At 48.1% G+C, this 20606-nt stretch overlaps 2 protein-coding genes across 2 annotated transcripts in view; both read right to left on the bottom strand.

Moving 5' to 3' along the window:
- The window catches only part of ALDH9A1 (aldehyde dehydrogenase 9 family member A1), an 8107-nt gene extending 7490 nt beyond the window's left edge, over window positions 1-617 (bottom strand). Inside the window, exon 1 of the mRNA XM_026042912.1 lies at window positions 448-617. Coding sequence (XP_025898697.1) covers window positions 448-616 — 169 coding nt within the window. The 5' untranslated portion in view covers window position 617. The remainder of the gene's footprint in view (window positions 1-447) is intronic.
- A 2892-nt stretch (window positions 618-3509) lies between these two features.
- TMCO1 (transmembrane and coiled-coil domains 1) lies at window positions 3510-17412 on the bottom strand. The gene is made up of 7 exons (XM_026042928.1): window positions 17311-17412; window positions 17082-17159; window positions 14467-14526; window positions 10963-11009; window positions 10309-10376; window positions 8547-8691; window positions 3510-3842 (listed from the first exon to the last, which is right to left on the bottom strand). The coding sequence occupies exons 1-7, from the start codon at window positions 17378-17380 to the stop codon at window positions 3744-3746; spliced, it is 567 nt and encodes a 188-aa protein (XP_025898713.1). The 5' UTR covers window positions 17381-17412; the 3' UTR covers window positions 3510-3743.
- Window positions 17413-20606: the final 3194 nt, after the last annotated feature.

Raw genomic sequence — 20606 nt, 5'->3', positions numbered from 1 at the left:
ACTCGTTAACCTTGGTATCACAAATTTCCTTGAGCTCACTGCGTTTCAGCCACGTTTTCAGGACTGTGTTACATACCCCTCAGCAGAGTTCAGCAGGCTCTAGACTCACCCTGCAGAAACCCAGACAGCTTCGACACAAACAGAAAACGCAATTCAACGTGGATTTTAAAAGTTAAGCGCCAACGCGCTGCAGCTTGGCTCTGTTTCTTCATTTAAATCAGGGCCCTCATCAGCTTCATACTTTGACCAAGAGCTATGAGCGTGCTTTGCCACAGAGGTGCTGAGAGGCTGCAAAGGGAGGCGAAACGCAAGCGCCAGAGCAGCGGGAGAGCCGGGATGCCCACGCACGCAGCTGCATCCCCAGGATGCCCACGCACGCAGCTGCATCCCCAGCAGCACCAAGGGGACACAGAGGCACCCCAGGCTCCGTGCCCCGGCTCGGGGTACCTGTGGCCGGCTCGTAGACGTCCTCGCTGTGCCCGCCGTCGAGGGGCTGGACGCGGGCGCCGTCGCGGTAGTTGAGGGGCTGCTGGAAGACGAAGGTGCCTGTGGTGCTCATGGCGAGGCTGGGCAGGAGGGAGCGGAGCAGCGGCTGGAGCCTGGACAGSGTCAGCATCGACYGGGGCAGCGCTGCTGGCCGAGACRGGGGGTCTGCRYGGGGAGCCCTGGGGCCCACGGCAGACCCCACGGCAGGGCGCTCCCCCTCGCGCGGAGGGTCCCACCATCCCGGGGGGGAACAAGCCCAGGGACCAACAGGGAGGGGACCGCGCACCCTGGCACCGGGACACCTCCTAGCCCCGCGTCAGGGACGCGCGACACCCCGGGGGACCCCACAGCCCMGCGAGGGGATACAGCAACTCCAGAGAGACCCCGAAGTGCCGCGGGGGGCACGCAACACCCCACGGGAGACCCCTCTGCCCCACGGGAGGATGCACCACCCCCAGGGGGACCCCAAATCCCACGAGGGGGACACGACCCTCGGAAGGAACCCCCCCCCCCAACCCACGGCGACACGCAGCAAGCGCGGGGGACAGCGCGGAGCCCCACGGGGACACGCGGCGCCCCCGGCACGGAGCCCTCACCGCTCCGCGGCGCCGCGAGCATGCGCAGTGCGGCGCGCGCCCCTCCGCCCGAGGGCGGGAAGGTGGGAGGGCTGCGGCCGCCATCTTGGGGGGCGGCTCCTCTGCCCGCCGCGGGCGCSTGTGGCGGAGACTGGTGCGGCTCGTCCCTGCCCAGGCCTAGCTTGTCCTTGCCCAGGCCTAGCTCGAGGCCCAAGGGCGGCCAGCGATGCTCGCCCAGCTTTGCAGCAACGTGAGCACCAGGCAGAGCCCCACGGCTGCAGAGTGCAGTGCCCCACAGCCTGCGCATCTCCRCACGCCCTCCAGGCTCACTCAGCATTACCACTGCACAAGGATGAGGAGCACTCAAAGCTTGGCTTCATAGGATGAAGGAAAAAAAAGATAGCCGCCATCATGTTAAGGCAGAGCAGAACAGGATGACACAGACACATCTTCCTACTTCAGGGCACAAACCGTTCACTTCAGGAAAAGTCACTGGAGACTTCAAGGGTGKTGGCAGTGGCAAGGCCTCAAGGTGGGAGAAAACCGTGAGTGCCTTTTGCTGAAGCAAGGACTGCGACTTCACCTCTGCTTGGCTTCTCAGCCTGGCCCATCCATGATGCAGCTCCTTCTATCCAAGAAACAAAGCTGTTTTGAAAGCTTTTTCACCATAGACAAATTATTTCATAACTATGTATGACATTGCTAATACATTCCCCTGTACAACCTACTGGTAGCTACTACCAGGGATAGGACCTGAGATTACACTGCAATTTATGAAAAGTTTAAAATGGACACAAACAGGTCTAAAGCAGTATGATGCAAGATGAGTAAGGGAGCACTGTGTGCAGGGAACAGCAACACACTTYGCATTAACCAGCCCACAGCAGTCAAAGCTCTTCAGAGAGGTGACACCTTGATATGTACATACATATTTTATAGTTATCCATGAAACTTCTCTTCCTCCAAACTACAATCTTCATGTAGTCATAAGCTGTTTTTCTTAGGAGTTGTAGATTCTTAGAACTCAAATCTTTAATGGCCTAGGTTAGGAAAACATTATAACTGTTATAATGATTAACCACCACCAGGAAATGATTGTATCAAGCTCAGAGGTGACAAGAGAAAGCAAGCAGAATCTAGCAACAGATTGGTAATTTTCAGATGACCTTTGGACATGCAAATGCTTCCCCCCAAGCAACAGAAGTGTGATGCAATAGGTGATTTCAGAAGACACAGCAGATTTGCTGAGGGCAGAGTCTGTGCGACAGCATCAGGCAAGTTTACTATAGGACACATTTCCCAATTCATAAAGGTGCAGTTTGACATCACTCCTAATCAGATTTGGCTGCTACAGTTCCCCACCCATCCTGTTGAATGTGACAACCATATGCTGCTAAATAACCAATTTATCAAAGCCAGTGCATAAAAGAGAGGCTGGAGTGTTTCTGGCTAGCTAGCTTTGCCACAGCACCACTYTGAGCTAGCAGTGCCTAGCAAGGCAAACAGGAATTGTGTCACCAGGGTTGTTCCTTGTGGGAGTTCAGCCACACCAGACAAGATGTCTGGAATGTCAAAAATGCAGCCTTAGAGCCTGGTCTTCTCATGCTAGGTAGCATCAGGGTACAACCTACACACTCCTTAACCTGTCTGATACCCCTTTTTAAAGTGTATAATGCCACCTCAAGATCTGGCACCCACAGATGATTTATCTAAGTGCACCTGTCAGAATGTCCTATGCTTGAGTATTACCCTAATATTTAGTATTAGGGGGACAAATGCATGTACACTACACTGCCAAAGGATTGTTCAGATTTATTCCCTTGCCATGCATCTAGTTAAACACTCCTAGAAAGAGGTACCAGACTATAAATTTGTGGTCACAGAAGCAGGGAAGCATCAGTCCCTAGGACCACTGCAAAACTCCAGAGCCACTCCAGCCTTACTTCAGTGGGGCACCAAGATTTATTCTCCCCTTTCCAAGCAGAGGAGGGCTCTGTCCAACAAAACTGAACAGGTAATTATTTGACAAAATAGGACACAACACAGGGAACTTCCTAGAAATACCTTAGCATGTTGAAGTTAAATGTAAAAGCAGCAAACGCAACCGGAACCTCATAACATCGAAGGGCAGCAAGGCGCAGGGGCTGGTTCCCATACCTCTAGTCACCTGAGCCAACAAAAAGCCTCATCCTCAACACTGCAAGCTGCTTTTATAAAAGCAACTACACCTACTTGCCTAGCTCCATAGGACCCAGTGCTCTCGCCAGTGCAGCTAAGGCATGAGGGACAAGCCAGTATTTCCCAATTTCTAAATTACTTGGTAGTTTTATATTCTTACCAAGCTGACCTTCATGAGACAGGCTTAGTCAGCTGTGCCCTCTTTTAAATCAAGATAGTCCTACTGGTGGCACAATTAGGAGACATCTCAATCAACATGCCCATACCATTTATTTCTCAGATATATCAGAAACAAAAGGGCAAGTTATCTTCCGAGAACTCTGCGGATGAGCAAACAGCTGCTGGCAGAATACTCCATATGCAAGACATGCCCAAGACTGTGGCCAGTGTTGCAAAGGCTGTTTCTGCACACAYGAGAAGCCTCCTGTAGAATCCAATCTTGTTATTCCCTGCAGACAGTCTGGTGCAGCTGACAGAGCTGTGCTGGAGGCTGCAGCCACGGCTTTAGGAGAACTTCCCTGCCTGGGGTGGTGGGCCAAGGAAGCCTCCTGCTTGCTTAGTAGCAGCCCGGGAAGGAGCAAGGCCAAGCATCTTCTGGATGTTCTGCAACAAGGACAAGAGAACAGGACAATGTCACGCCATGACAAATGACCCAAAAGAGAAGAAATCCCCATTCTGCTTACAAATGCAGTTTTCCTGCTAGCTTCAACAGATACTGAGCCTTACCAGTGTGCCTAATACACAGTAGGGCTCTTCCCAGAGAGGGAAGGAAAAAAACAAAATTGCAGAGCCAAAGAAGTATCTATAATGGCAACAAATAAAGCTGGGCTCATTCTCCTCCAGTTTCTTCCCTCTCAAAACAAAACCTCAAAACTTCCTGCAGCTAAATTAACATTTCAACTGAAGATGGTGACCTGATCCTTTTCTACCTTGCTGCACAAGTAGTTGGTTAGATACACACTAGTCTTGTGACATAGATGGGTTTAAATCCACCTATAGCAGTTAACTCTGCACTTCAGCTGCAATGCACGTACAAGAAGAGGCTCCGAATATTTGTTTGCAGGCTCTAACAAAGCAGCTTTTGGATTTCAGAAGTTCCAGAAACCACCATATCACTTTGAGGCTCTGCGAACCAGCAAGGAAGGCTCTCACAAAATGCAGTCGGGAACTGGGTCAGAGAAAGTGCCAAATTCAAGTCAGAAGTTTAGACAATTAGCAAGCACTAATGATACAAACAGGATTGCTAGAGATGTGCAGCATAGACATACATATGTAGCAAAACAAAAACGACTATTTAAGTGACCTCCCCTGCATTCTCATATGTTAGAAAAGTCACACCCGAGCTGAGTGTTTCAGCAGAAAGTGACAAAAAATGAAGTAGCAGAATTAAGGAAGTAGCTATAAATCTCACAGCAGAATATTTTAAAATTCAAAACATACTGGAGTCTTGCAAACTTAAAAGGAGTTTCATAATAGTGTATCTACAAAAAGAGCTACTCATCCTTCAGGCTGCATCCTTCACTGGAAATAACTAGAGCCCTCCATGCTACTTATGCAGTTCTGGCAAAAGATGGAATCCAATGCAGAGGAAGAAAATGACCATGCAGCCCTGACTGCCCAGGAGAAGTGTGTGTAGATCTCTTCAAACTCCAATGACAAAAAAAGAATCATTTTGGGCACAGATTATGGAAAAGAAGTTTTTAGCCCACCTTGAAGGCTCCAGCCACCTGCTAGTCTGTGCAGCAGCACCACGTTGTGCCTCAGCAGTCCCATGTGGGCTGGGAAGATGCATTTAAGACTTGCCTAGAAGCCAGGCTCTTAACTCAGGGGCTGCACCACACAGATACAGCTCAATTGTATCCTGGCGGTGGAAGGAGTCCAGCCACATTTGTATGGTACTGCTCTTTAAGCCAGACAGACAAAAATTGAGCTCTACAAAGCCATTCTGAGCATCTATCCACAGCAATTACATCTGTGGCCTGCATAAGCCAACAAAGGCAGTGGTAACTGAAGGCATGAAGGGCAGCATTTTACCTCGTGTGTTTCCCCTTCTCAAAGTTTAGCCAAAAAAACAGGCAGAATGGAGGAAGTGAGTACATGGATTCAGCACCAGAGGGTGCTGCAGAGTCAGAGCCAGCAGGACTTGGATTCTACCACAGGAGTCAGCACAAAGCTAGAGCAGAGATACCAGTAGAGCAGCCATGGGATCAAAGAGCACACACTGCACCCTGCCCAGTCCTGTATGCAATCCTACTCTACCAGCTTGTGAGGGATGACACCTGGATTCCCACTTGGATTCAAGCCACCCCCACCAACATTTTATCCTTCCACACTGTCCCCTCTTGGCTAGGGAGGGCAGCCAGCCTCATGCACGAGCTGCAAGGACCGTTTTTATGGACAGCAATCCCTCTGTGCACGCAGCTCAAAACACCAGGGCCACCAGAAACCCTGTGCCATGTGCTGCGTTACACTGGGAGGCTTCTAATGCAGACAGGACCGTCACCTTCAGGAGCAGGGAGAAGATGATGAAACCTAGAGCATACAAACTGTTCATGTGAGCTCTTTTGAATCCCCCAGTAGTCACAGGCGGGATAGGAGGCTGCTCCTGCCTTCAGACTCAGAAGGAGCCTCAGACATGAGGCAATGAGTGGTTCCCTGCTCCAAAAACAGGCTGTGTGGAGAAGCACACTCCAGGCAGCAAGGACAGGTAGTGGCTTCATTTTCCCATTAGGAACAAGCTTCAGAGAGAAGAGACCTCATCTATGGTTGAGACTTGTGTGGGAAGGAAGTGAAGACCGGCAGACGCCCGAGGAAGAGCAGCAAACTCCCCTCCACAGGTGCTGGCTGGGAGCAGAGCACAGAGGATGCAACCCGGACATGGTGCCTCACGCCCAGCAACAGACTTTCCCACATGAAACCCAACAGCTCAAGGACCCTTGGAAGGCCTCTCCCAGCAACCCTCCTCCCTCCAAACAGGAAGGCAAGAGGAACTAGGCGACAGGATTTACGTGCCAGGGAGAGTTGGAAACAGCGCAAAGGAAGTTACTCACTACAGTTGGAGTATTTCAGGAGATGCTGGCCAGGTCACAGCCAACAACCTTTCCCATCCACGTTTGAAGAGTTTATTACCCTCACGTGCCTAAGGCCTGCATGAAGAGGCTGCCTGATGCTGCTACTGCCCACCTCATTAATGTCAGTTTAATTACCAGGCAGTTGGTTTCTCCCCATTACTTGCACACTCTCCCGCATCTCCCCCAGGACTGCTGATCTTCCACATACACAGGAGTTCCTCTCCATGTAAGCCCCAAAAAGATGTCTCTTCCCTGCCTTCAGGGTCTTCCCAATGCTGTTAAAGTTCCTCCAAACATTAATAACACCAGCAGTAAGATGCCAACAGTCACAGCTACTGTTCCCTGCTCCTGCACAAACTAACATAGCTGGTATTTGCCCTTCACTCCACAGGAAAGATAACAAAACTTAGAACTGTCTAGCTGAAGTGCAACTATAATTATTCATAACTGTGTAAATAAAGCAGCACTAGTAAGTCTACAACCCACAAATCCTCAGAGCAGAAACACCTTTCTTCAAAGCAGCAAACTGGCTAATGCCCCCTGCTAYACACATCTCCCCACGGGGCCATTAGCAGAAACTCTTCTGCACAGGGACAATTATTGCCCAGAGTTTCTCTCGAAATCCCATTCCCTTTCAAAAGCTCAGTGTTTCTCTCCAAAAGCAGAGCACCGCACCACTCAGTTCATCTGTCTGCTCATCTCAAGAGACAAGAGCTGGAAATGTCCAAGACTAGAATTAGCCACAAGAATTGTATTTTAGGACAAAAAAGTCCACGGGTTTTTTTCAACAAGGGAGTTCTCCAATCAACCCAACCACTGCAGAAAAACCTTGCAGACAGTGCTCTTTGGTTTCACATAGCAACCTGTAGCACTGAAAAGGGATTTTCCACATTACRGATGAGTAACAGAACCACACAAGATTGCCTGAAGCAGCATCCCAAGAAGTCATGGAGGTCATCCAAACAGTTGGAAATGCCTCATTTCTTTCAAAGCAGCATTCACTTTCTCAGTTACTGAGAAGTGAAACAGGATTTGTCTTGGAGRGAACACAACAAGGAAGCCCCCGGTCTTCACCACCCTGCACCTGGCCCTTCTTTGAGCAAGAGGTGATGGACCAGATGACCTCCAGAGACCCACGTTTCCCTTTTGCACTGGACCAGACAGATGCATTTCAACTTAGGCACCCATTGTGGAGAAGGATGGAGAACTTGATTCATTAGCATGCACTTTATGACTAACAGAACTTTCGATTATTCAGATGCTTCATCAAGATCACCCAAGCTCGCACCCAAGCTTCTGGCAGCAGCTGGCCTACCATGTCACTTCCCCTTGCTGCTCYGCTTTATGCCTTTAAGTCTCTAGACACTCCCTAAGGAAAAGCAACAAGTCTCTCAAGGAGAAAAGCAGCAAGAATTCAGGAAGTGAATCAAAGAAAGGGGAAACAGAGGAGCAGATAATTTGCAGCTAATTGCACCARCATCCATCCAACCCCGAGTCTTCTCCCCAGCACTCCCTAGGGAAACACTGCAAACTACMTTTTCTTTTTCCTCCTAAAAATACCCACTCGTCCTCACCAATTGACCTTGTGTCAGTTAAATCCTGACCTCAACACATCACCACTGCAAAACACAAGCATAAGCCAGCTGGGTAACAGCCTGTACCTGACCACACACCTTATCCTGGATGCTGCTGCTTTTTTTGCAAAAGATGGGACTAACCAGATTTGYTGGACAGTTATGGGTGGTCTACTCTTGGATTATCACATCAGCCTCTCTTTGAGGTGCATTCCTCAAACAGAGACCTGCTCAAAAGTACAATTCTTAAGACTGAAAACTCAGGCTATAAGCAACAACCTAAAAGACAAAAGCTAAAGCACAAATTAAACTCTTTCCCTCTTTTCTAACAAATTTATGGCCTGATTGAGTCTTTACAGGGAGGAAGATTTCCCCAAAGATGCCAAATTTCTCTCTTCTCATTACTGTAGAAGTCATAAGTAGGAAGCAGTACCCATATTGCCTTCCAGTAGTCAAGTCTAGTCAAGTCTCTCACATTTCAGTAAAGTGGTTATTTGTAAGATCCCAGCACACAACTGCTTTGAATATGAAGCCTAGGTATAAAGGCACACGTGGAAGTCACAAGCAGATCAACACAAGATGCAAAACTTGTGAGCAGTGACTCTTCTTTGTGGGTGCTGAGATGTTTTCCTCCATTCAGACACGCAGGAGACTGCACTCACCTGTCTGATAGACATCGTGCAGAGAATGTAGAGGAAGATGAAGGAGCAGTCGGTGTAATCCTCCCCCAGAAGGTTGCGGTGGGATAAGCCCTGAATGTAGGAGAGGGGGATAAAAGGAAGCTTTGCCACCACTCGGCCATCAAATCTGGAAAAGAAACAGCTGGATCACAACTGGGAACAGCAGCAGAGTCCTCAGCTTTAGAATAAGCAAGTATCCATAGACCATCAGAACAGACCAAACCTCATATAAGGCTGGAAACGTCACACTGACTTCTGCAACCCACCTCTACATACACTACGGAGACCAAGTTCCTCCTTCACACAGTCCTCTACCCCAGGTCACCCCCTCATCTGAGATTAAATAAGGCTTTTCTGCAGCTATTTTACCCTGGAAAGAGACAAGGTGTTTCAGTGATTTGCAGGTGATCATTTGGACAAAAACTCAGTTGGTGTTTTGGCTTTTAAACAAAAAGTGTAAGTAAATGGCAAAAGCAGCAGATTGCTCCCCAGAACATGGTCAACACGACTAAAAGACGGAGGACTCTCATTGTGCTCTAATGCAGTCACTGCAAGAAGATGAACTCTCTGCTTCAAGCAGAGCATAAACCAAACATTTTTCTTTCATAGAGCAGCTACATTTCTCAGGACAAGAATGATGTGTACAATAATCACGGAGAATGCTTTTTAATACCAAGAGCCTTAGCTCTGAAGGAGGCAGTGCACAAGCACGATGCCTCGGACTACTCCAAGCTCCACGTCCTGCTCCTGGAGCATTTCCAGCTCCGCATTCCAAGCCAACAGGCTAAGTGTGAACTCTGGCCACTTTGCAAAGATTCCTCCCAACAGAGACAGTCACCCAGCCTTTTGAAGTAAAGCGTGTTCACTGCCTCATCAGCATGTGCACATTAGGATGTTATTTTCTCTTCAAGCACCGATTTTAACAGGTGTTTCTTGTTTCGAGCAATCCTAAATGAGCACTCTTTCCTGTGGAGCTGCATTCACACAGCCAGAGCTCAAGCACACGCCAACTTTGTTTACATCTCACAGGCAGTTTGGCAGGAGACCTAGGAACGGATGTTTATCTGCCTGTAACATCCCCCAGCGGTTTCAAATTCTGCGTTATTCCTGCTGTGAGAATGACAAGTATTTCACCAGCAGCACCCTGAAGTACCTGCTTTTTCTTCCAGCAGGTTTTCACAGTTACCAGGAAGTACTGGAATGCGTAGTTCAGGAAAAGAATACCACAGGGGTTCAGAACTGATTGTATTAAGACATTTTTGACAAAAAAAGACACACAAGCTAATCTTCCCATGAGGAAGTCCATCTTCTCAGAGTCATCCCCACCACACCACCACTTCACTACAGATCTCTCTGCCCCAGAGTAAGCTCCAAGAGTCATTCAGCTGCCCAACTTCATTTGGCATTCCTTTTTCTGGGTTTAAACCTGCCTTTTTGATATTTGTGTCCTTTCAGTGTGGTCCACCTCACTGCCCATTACCTACATGGTAAGAAATCAAGCCAATTACACTAATYTTACTTTTGACTGTTGCCTCCCGAGTATGTGGCCCAGGTGAGGTGCCCAGTCACGTAGCACCTGAGTGCCTGCATCACGCTGTGATCAAATACCTGCCTCTTCATATGAAATATTGATCCATTTTACACAGACCGCTTAAGAATGCCTCAATTGACCACATCACCACTTCAACTGATAGAGAAGAAAGGAAGAATATACTCTCATGAGCTTAAAAAAAATGATACTTACATAGAGTTAAACATTCCCATCAATGCAGTGAAGCAGAAGCCAATGGCAAACATGGATTTCATCCGAACCTGCAAGCAAAATGGTGAGAGTAAGTCAAGCAACAGGCCTTTATGGAGGGATTAAGGGCTCATGTCCTCAAAGACAGGCTTTGCACAGCATCACTGTAACCTGGAAGGAAAACAGGCGGCTCAGAAGGCCAGAGGGATTTCATAGGAAGAGAGCAGAGAACTCTCRAAGAGAAGTCTGGTCAAAAACTAGATGCAGAAGTGGCTACAGTGTGGATCATTAGCGTGAGGAGCTGCTTCATATAAGATTCAAGTGCTCAAAAATGGTCCTTAACATAGGCTGTTTCTTTGCTAATTCCATACAAATATCACAGCAAAGAACTGGAGAGAAATAATGAAACCAAGGAAGCTTATTACAAAAATGGAACTAATTCTACTTAGACATTATGGAGGCTTATAAATATGAAAATAGCTAATGCTGGGATTAGATGAAATTGTAATTGCTGGAAAACTACCCAATCTGTAACTACCAGAGATAATTCAGAGAGCAGTCAGCAGGAGGAATTGCTCTCTGCCAAGTGAGCAGAGCCTGTTGGAAAGCTGCTCTTTGAAACCTTTGGCAGCTAAGAACAGACTTTAATTTTCTTACCATTGACAAGTCTCTGTTGTTATTCTTCAGCTTCTCTTCTTGTCTCTCTGGAAAGACAAATACAAGTTATCAACAGTTGTATCAACTTAGAAACCACAATGTTTTCATTTCCAGGAAAACTTAACCTTCTTGGCCCTTCAARTCAGCAACACTTCCAAAACCAACTCCAGTTCTTTATGCCAGAGAGAAAGTGCAAAAGTGCATATAGCCAACTGCTCCTGCAGCAACACGGGCACAAAAGAGGCGGCTAGAATCACACATTCAGCATTTCTGGGAGAAATTCACACMATGTCAAACTTCCAGCTCAACCAACCAACACCACAGCATGAGCAATGCGGCCAGTAGAACAAAGACAATGTTTGCACAGCCCACTTCCAAAGGAGCGCGGTCAGAGTTAGCTGCACACCAGGCTCACCCCTGCAAGATGCTACACAAACAAAGCTTTCATCCAGGGAGTTTCAGAAGGGACATCAAAGCAGCACATGGAGCCAGGGGCTGCATTTCAAGTCTAACATCCTACTGTTCTTRGGAACAGATCCTGGACCCTCATCACACCTGAAGGGTTCTCTCTCCCATGAAAGATTTGACATTAATTCTACGGGAATTTAAAGTGAAACATGTACTATTATGCTTTAAGAAACACTTTAAAATACTTCTTTTGAAGTTTAGTCTCTCATCAAATCACCACAATCTCCTAAACTCCCAGATACTGGTAAAGGCTCCTGTGTCCCTCCTATGGGGGTAGCCCCAGCWAAGCATTACCTACCACCACTTTTGTCCCACGTCCCCAGGCCACCTACTCACTGCACTTCTCATTCAGGATCAAGAGGAGCAGCTAAAGCTTTCAGGAAACATCTAGCTGGAGCAAGGATGTACGTGCAGAAATATCCAAGAAATAGCAAGCAAAAACAGGGAGACAAACAAGACAACTGTCAGAGGCACTGTCAGTTGTGCACTGCATCTCTACTGAAGTATCAATACAAGACACCCATGGCACAGAAGGTCAACATTTTTTCCCCAAATCTCAATTAAAAGATGCCAAATCTAGGGCCCCAGAGTAGGTGTCAAGCAACACACCAGCAATACCCATATTCATTTTCTTGGAGTYCGTGTTGCTAATTCCAATTGCTTGTAACCACAAACCATCCAAGGCAGGAATTTTCCAGACACCTGCTTCCTGACCAAGGTGAAGAATTTTGTTCTGGGACATTTCAGCAAGCACAGGCCRGCTCCTTAGGAATCACAGATTTGGCACAAATACTTGTTTTTTCCCCTCTGCTACATAACTAGCCTTTTGCTGAGATGGACTAAAGGTTACACAGGGATAAAAGGAACACAACCCAGATCCCCAGCATATCTAACCTGTTCTGCAAACATTTCTACATACTCAGAACAAATTGGCCCCAGGAGCCTGACCATTTTCTCTAAATGGATTAATCCTGCACAACTCATACATAAGCAGCATTTTAGTACCATACTATGGAGCTAGGTAGAAAAGTGCTGGATAAGTCATCAATAAACAGCATCCTGAAATCCTAACTCCTATTTCTGCTGACTGAAAGACAAACCAGGAAGATAAAGTAATAATATTGTTGTCAGTTTTATTTTTTGTTGCCTACCAAATATTTGTGTGAGCTATTAAGGATGTCACCATCCTTCCTTCTAGGGGCCCATGGAAGAGAACAACGGCAAAGTTACAGGACTTAAAAATCCCTAAGCTTATATGACAGAAGGCTGTGCCACGATGTTAAAGATCCTCTGTTCCAGCACTATTAATGCTATCAGAGCACAACAGGATTGGAGTCAGTTCATTTCTCCATTAAAAAAACTAGGAAATAAATTAAGGTTGTCCATGCAATTCTCATCCTACCTGCTTGTAGATTTTCATGATTCATTCCTTATATGACCCAGCAATAAATCATTCCTTATATGACCCAGCAAACACAAACCTCCTGCCTTGTTCTGTATGCAGGACAGATGGTAATTGAGGCAGCTCTGTTCTATGACTGACTTATCTGTAAAGTCTGGATTCATTTTATATGATCTAGAAGGATACAATTTAAGAGAACTCCAATACAAGTCATCTTGCTGTAACAACAATGATACATTCTGCAGAATGATTTGTTATTCAGTGTCACTGGGACCAGAGCTCTTAAAAGTGTTTAAAAGTTGTGAGTCACTTTCTGTCTGTCCAGCTTGACATTTAGGGCCTGATTTTTCAGAATTACTAAGCATTCATCTCTGCCTGGAAACAAATCAGATGTTAAGTTGATGCAGCACTTGCAAAAAAAATTTTTTTTTAAAAATCAACAAACCCAAAAGACAGTCTGAATATCTTACCAATGGGCAAGTACCACAGACAATCAGTGGCCATGTACAAAGTTTCATTCTTAGTCTTTGTGCTTTGTTCTTCATTTGCAAAATAGAATTATTTCAGCATATAAAAGTCAGCTGATCATCTGAATTCCTCAGATTGTATTGTTTATTAATTTAGTCCAAGCACAAATAAAAAATTCCCTTCTAAAAGCAAGAGTTGGATAATGCCCTGAAAAAAACACATTGCCATTCACTGAAAAGTGACCATATGTAATAGCAGAATGTAACGAGATTTAAAAGTTGCCTTATCCAATAAGTAACAGCCATCCTATGCATGGATGATTCAACCTTGGGAACTGAGAATTCACAAAAATAGTTTTGCTTCCTGTCCCTTCAGGAGTCCAGCAGTAACAGATTCTACACTGAGGAAGAGCTGTTGGAAGAAGTGTTTATAATTATCCACAGGTCTTGCACAAATCAAATGACTAATGCAGCTACCTGGTGTTACAGAGGAATGAGGAAACCAACTCCCAGGAGTTCTCAGGAAGGTTCCTGCAAGGATTTCTGCAATAATGTAACTTGGCTTCACTGTGTTTAATACTTCAGACTTTCGCAGATTACAGAACTTTCTAGAGCTCATGTTCCTTAAAAAGGCACCACATCATGTTCCTGCATAGTCCAGTATTTAAAGAGCTATCTAGAATTAACTATAGAACTATTTAACTATATTGATAATGAAAGAGAAAAAGAATGGTAATATAAAATAGTACTTAAAATTGAATAGAACTTATCACAGTTGCAATAACTCTAAGCACAGTAAAGGCCAACTCAGGCAAACACCCTTAGCCCTGAAATCACAATCACAGTCACACAGATATTGCGAGCTGCCAGCACGCTGCAGCAATGAGCTTTGAGAACAGCAGCTAAAAATAGTCACGCATATAAAGTGCCAGATAAAGGAGAAAGGCAACTAGATCAACTAGGAGTAGAAATACTGCTCCTCTTGGAGKTGCTGCCCTTCTCTAAATTTGACTGAAGAGGCAGTTCTCTCAAGACTAAGCAAAAGGGCTCACATTCCAATCATTGGGATAAGAGCTACTCCAAACAARCAGCTTTGTAAAGAAAGAACAGAAACTTCCAGAAGTTTCCTAACTCTCCCTTTACTCTCGGGAGGCATTCCAATCTTACCTATTTTCTTTTTCTGCTGTCGGCCTGCTGATTCACTTATCGTTTCCTTCTTCTTTTCCACTGCAAAATGCAAAAGATATTTCATCATTTCTACATCATGATGCCACCCCCGTCTCCCAAATACCAAACAAAACATCTTATTCTTTGGAGAAGAGGTAGGACTATGAACACATCCAGAAACAGCAGCTTACAAACTACTCAAGACCAACCAAAYCAAAGTTACAGTCAAAACTATTTTCCAAAGTCAAGATGTGATTTAGGATAATTCCAAAGGGTTAATTTAAAACTCTGTCATGAACCTGTTATATTGTTAACTAAGCAGCCTTAGGACCATGCTGGCTCAAGTGACCCTTGCTGATTCACCATTAGCATTAGGCAGTACTTTGGATTCAGCGAGTGTAATGAAAGGAGCTTTATGGCAAGCTCTGCTCCTGATTATTTTCGGTGGGAAGCAGCACACAGGAAAGCCTGTGTTCTCACATCCCTTCTTCCCAGGCAGCCATTCCTAGGGAAAATGCTGTCCAAGCAGTTGGCCACAACCTCTCCATTCTTCAACTAATTAGTACTGAAGCACTTCCAAAATTTTAAAGTAAAAGCCTAGGCTCAAAGTTACTAAAACTCCAAATCAGACACTCAAGCATTGCACCAAAAAAGCTAACAAAAGGAACAGAGTTAATTCATACTGTGATAGAGTAACTGGGCTGCTCACCTGCCAGTGTTCTTCTGCTGACAGAAGGAAGTGTTATCTTTTCCAGAAAGTAAAAAACAGGTTTTAATTTAAGACTTTTTATTTTTTAATTTAAGATTAATTTAATTTTTTTAATTTAAGACTTAAACCAAGAGTACCACAGTGATGAGGACAATAAAGTATGGCAACAGCCCTAACATCTAACTGTCCTTTTTATTCTAAAACGTATTTCTTTTTATTCTAAAATGTATTTGTACACCTACTGTATCAAATGTTCTTGATTCCTGCTGGCTCRAGGAATCACACTGATGGGCAAATGGTGGGACTCCTCTCCTGTACCAACTGCTAGCTCAGCACAGACACTTCAGCATCGATAGCCCAGGCCTCCTGCTCCAGCCCACCCTACCTTACAGGCAAAAGGGTTAGACCAGACGGTCTTCAGAGAGCCCTGGCAACACCACCTTCTCCGCAATATCACAACGCTGCTACAACAAAAACAACCACATTTCCAACTCATACGAGGATTTGTGGTGCTGACTTTGTGAAACGCAGGTGACCAAGTGAAGTCAGAGCTAACATCTACTCCCTCCCTAAGGGGCACATCTCAGACAGGGGGCACACAGGCTAACACAAGGGGACAAGCCACACAGCATTGCTCAGCAGGAACACTGAGCTTTGCTGACAGATATCTCACCCAAAATACATCCTCAATCTTTCTAAACCAAAACTGTCTTACCAGTTCTGATCAGCCCGTCTCAACCCTAGTCCACTACATCCCAGGGCCCACAACTCTGATCAAAACGGCAGAATGTTTTGGCCCAATTCAGGCCTATTGCCCCCAGCCCTAACGAGAGGTCTCCTCTGGACACTACAGGCAGCACTATTGAGCCTTACACCATCCCTGGGGTACTTCCCAGCTCTAATTTCCCTATCATTTCTGCGGGAAAAATAAAATATCAGCACCAAAGTCTGTCAGTGACCAAATCTGACTATTGCAAAGCTGGAGGGACACTCAAAACACAGAACCCTTCTGGAGACACCCTTCTGGCTGCAGATGCACCGGGCCCTTGCAAGGACCCACCACGTTCAACTCAAAACACTTTCGAGCATCTTTCTAAGAGGTTCATGCAACATTATAATTCTTAACAAGAACAAGGAAGAAGAGAACGATAAAACCAAGAACCCTGAGTAAATATCTGCCCAAACACTCTGCTCAGTCTGACAACTCTTTTTATTGCAAACTAAAAAGATTCTTGGGACCATCATGGGAGAACCTGCCCAGGTTTTTTTCCCTTTTTCAGATGTGTTAAATAACAAATTAACAAATGAAGAGGGCAGCCGAAGTGCAACTTGTCTATAAACCATGAAGCAACCTGAACTCATTTTCAGCCGCATCTCTCACTGGCCCTTCTGGGGCTAGTTTTACACTACAGATATTTATCATCAAGTGCAGTTAACGTGGGGCAGGTAAAGATCTCTCTCTGACACCACTGTGCAGATAAAAGCTCCAATTTAGGAGCAGAGATAAAAACACAAAATTTCCTCATTTGAATATACATAGTATTAAGTTGCTACTCRCGCTTAGAGGAAAGCGAGCAAAAAAAGAGTTTCCAATAATGATCATTAACTCTGTCCTGTCCTCTATGAGGGGGCAGCTGACTTAAATAACAAGACAAGATTTAGTATTTACCCTCCCTCTTCCAAAGAGAAAAAAGTCCCTCTAAGCAACCTGTTTCCAGACCCTGTAAAATTAGGCTCTAAGGAGCTCCAAAGCTGAGGAAAGTCCCTTATTCTCTTTAACACAGGGAGGGATCCCTTTCAACTAGCAGAAATCAACAGGAGCACTGATCCTATTCAAACCAACACCTGCTAGGCAGGACATAACGACAAGAGCCGACATATTCCCCAGTGTCTCAAAGATACTCACGTTTCTTGCTCTGCTTCTCCACTTCTGCCTTTAGCCTCTTGTATTTGTCTGTCCGGTAAACCAACACCCACGTTATACCTGGAACAGACACCCGCCATGTCAGCGGGCCGGGGAAACGTTGCAAGAAACGACGCGCAAGGTAAAGGGCGAGACACGAACAACGAGTGGGGGGCGCGGTGTTCGCGAGGAAGGCAGCGAGGGCCGGGCCGCGCCCCGCCGCCGCGCTCACCCTCGGCCAGCAGCGCGGTGCACACGGAGATGAAGACGATGAGGAGGGTGTCGGCGAACATGGTGCTCATGGCGCCGCGGCCCCGCGCCCCGCGCCGCCGCGCACCCGGAAGCGCGCCCGCACCCCGGAAGCCACCGGGGCACTCATCGCCTAGCAACAGCCGGAAGCAGCGCCCCGAGCTTCCGGGGGAAGGTGGCCGCCAAACGGCGGAGGAGCAGGCAGAGGGGAGGGGGAGTTAAAAGTGAGCAGATCGTGTTCTGATTGGGCGAGCGGGCCGTCATATTGACGGGACAGGCGGTGGCCCCACCTCTTCCGGTTCCCGCGGAGGTGACGGCCTGGTGCTGGAGGGGGAAGCCTGTCATGGCGGGCGGGGCGCTGAGCTCGACCGTTTTCACGGCACCTGGGGGCGCTGGAGCGCCCGGCGAGGCCCCCGCGCGCCCGCCCGGGGCCTTTGGAGCCCCCTCGAGGGGTCCCGCCGCCCTGGCCCGGCTCAGCGCTGGGCTCAGGAGCCCCGGCAGGGGCAGTGCAAGGGGGTGGGTTTAGCAGAAGTACTGCCCGAGTGCACTGAGGCCCTAGAGACTTGAAACACCCACTTACAGGCAGTTATGTGCAGCTATATAGTGCTCTGTGTAGATGCATGGATACAACTGCAGTTGCAGCTGGAGCACTGAAGCTACGTGAAGCCCTTACGCTTAAATAGGGTTTAAGGAGACTTGGAAAGCAGAAATGCAGGAAAAAAAAAAAATGAAATCGCGCAGGCAGAGAAGAGCAGTTTTTATGCGTGTGTTTGTGTTATGTGTAGCATGAATTTGCAGTCGGTAAAGACCAATAATTGACTGTGGAATTATACATGTGGAAGAAATGAGTGAAGAGTAAGAGAAACAAAAAAAAAAAAGACGTGGAGTTGCCCATAAGTTAAATATGCCACTTGCAGTGACAGCGATGAAATATGGTCAAGTAATAACGGGGGTGTGAAATTAGATAAGTGAGGGTGTGTGATTAGAGGGCACACGAGTGCTCGGGTGGCTGGTGACGTTGGCGGACGAGGAAGCGCGGCAGCCCCGCGCAGGTGGCSGTGCCGCGAGGCAGGCCGTGCTGGGAAGCTCCTGATAAGCAGCCCCCAGCAGCTGAGGCAGTCCTGCCCCTGTCGTGACCTGCTTCGAGGCACGGGAGCTTTGCAGGAGATGGGGTAGAGCTGAGGGCCGTAGCTGCCTGCAAGCAGTTGGGGTGCTGYGCTTTGATCCACGTGTAAAGGACGGATAGAAATGATTTACGGCCTGATTGGATCTAGCAGGGCTGAGACGGGCAGAAAAAAAAAAAAAAAAAAAGGAAAAGTCTCTATAATGTGTAGCTCTGCGTATATGTTATGAGAATTATGAGCCATTACAGTCTGTAAAAAGTTTAGAAGGGCAAACGTGGAGGTAACCTCTGAAACCAGATCAGAGAGAAACTTGTTGAAGTGCTTCGTCTGTTGAAGCCTCTGGATTTAAACCAAACAGAAGATGAAATTGCCCAGTGTGTTAGYAGTGGGAAGGAGAGAGCAGGTCTCAGTTATGTTTTGATGAAAAAAAATGTCAGCTAAACTTAACTGTCACTTGAGCTTGGTGTGTTTTTGCTTGGCTACTCTGGTTTGGAAAGAGCCCTTCATCTGATCTGCTGGGGTTGGTTGTGTCCTCGTAAATAAGCCTTGAATACGCCCAGCTGTTGCCCCCAGGACAGAAGCACAGCAAGATGTGCTTCTCCTCCCATCCCCAAGTGTGTCTGCTGCTCCCACCTGCTGATCGTGTGGGTTAAAAAAGGGGGGAGTTGGAGAGGAAATGCTGTGTTGGGCATCCCGTGGAGACTCTGGGCTCGAAGGAGAGCACGGTGTGACCTGTCTTCAAACAGGGCAGCCACAAGCTGGTTGCAGTGAGCATAGGTACGAGGAGGACCAGGTAAGCCGAGGTTCGCTGTGCCTTGGTTGGGTTTTGCCTCTGAGCTGCAGGTGAGTCAGCGTGTGGGCAAGAAAGATGAGCTTCRAACAGCCGCTCAGGCCTGGTGCTGTGCTCAGCAACCGTGCCCACAACCCGGGCCCCAAGACTGGCCTGGCACCTCGGCAGCTCCCCTGGAATTCACCCTCACAGGGAGTTCTTGTTGCTGCCTCCGCGTGCACCATCCTCGCCTGGCACCGTGGTGAAACGGGCACACAGCGACGGGACGCGCCGATGGAGCAGAGCAGGGGGGCAGAGAGGCGCCGCATCTCCCGGGAAAGTCTCTCCTCCCGTGCCGCAGGATGGAGGCTGGGGTTGGGGACCCCCCGGAACCGTTTCCACAGCCGGGTGACCACGTTGGGCTGTGTTAAATGCTCAGCGCTCGCGTGGACGGTGCTGGGAGGGCTCGTGAGGCATCACTCAGGCCCCAAAACACCATCAGCTCTACCCAAGGCTTTCAGCACAGCAGCTTGCTCTGTGTCTTAAGAAAAATCTCAGTGGAGAGTTTTTATTCTCTTCAAACCACGTATGCTGCAGCTCTCATACCCTCACCCTTCTGAAGGGGCTCCCTGGCGTTGCCCTTGTTGCAGTTAACGCCGGACACTTCTTGTTCTCCCGCCCAGGGGMGAGAGAAAGGGGTTCCCGGCCTGTTTGTGGCCTGAAGGTGTTACTGYGTGTCCCCTCAGCCCTAGATGAAACACACGTGCTTCCTGCAGGCCCTGCCATGGTCTCCCGCGGTCCTGTGCCCGAGGAGTAGCTTCCACCCGGCCTCATCCTGCTGGGAAYGGTCACCCCGGACGTGCTCTTACTGCGCACACAGCTGCTGCGTTAACATCCTGGTGGGATGTTTGCTCTTCAGGGCACTGTGCTGTTGGTGGCTCTTTGATCCGCCTGCTTCCCAGGAGATCTGCATGTGTGGGAGGCCAGCCCGCAGCTCCCGACCTGGGCCCCCGTGATCCCCGACCCGGGCGCCCGTGATTACCCGCCGCCGGCTGCTCCCACCCAAGCTCCGTGCGTGCTCTGCTCTGCAGGGCGCTTTCCCCATCCCCGACTCCAGATCCCGCACAGCCCCGCTCCGCTGCCAGGCGCCGCTCGTGGGCAGAGGGGCGCGCGTGGGGCGCGGGAGCGCCGCGCCGTCCCGAGCGTGTGCAGCTGCGGCAGGCGCCTGGCAGCGAGCCGCGGCGCTGGCGATGAGGCGGGCGGGGAGGAAGGCCCTTGACTCATCACATAAATCCAGCCCCGCGAGGAGAGGAGGAGGAGGAGGAGGGCGGCAGGAAGGCGAGCGCGCGGGAGGCGGCGGCGCTGGAGGAGGCAGAGGAGGAGGAG

This window comes from Nothoprocta perdicaria, unplaced genomic scaffold (assembly GCF_003342845.1).
Source record: "Nothoprocta perdicaria isolate Ctin4 unplaced genomic scaffold, notPer1 scaffold_318, whole genome shotgun sequence".
Taxonomy (NCBI): Eukaryota; Metazoa; Chordata; class Aves; order Tinamiformes; family Tinamidae; genus Nothoprocta; species Nothoprocta perdicaria.
The sequence above is the reverse complement of the archived record's forward strand: the minus strand, read 5'-3'. Positions and strand labels throughout refer to the sequence as shown.

Coding starts and splice junctions, on each gene's coding strand:
- TMCO1 (XM_026042928.1), bottom strand. CDS start 17,380: ATGAGCACCATGTTCGCCGACACCCTCCTCATCGTCTTCATCTCCGTG. Junction 10,377..10,962: donor ACAACAGAGACTTGTCAATG/GTAAGAAAATTA, acceptor TTTTGCTTGCAG/GTTCGGATGAAATCCATGTT. Junction 8,692..10,308: donor ATGGGAATGTTTAACTCTAT/GTAAGTATCATT, acceptor TTTCTTTTCCAG/ATTTGATGGCCGAGTGGTGG.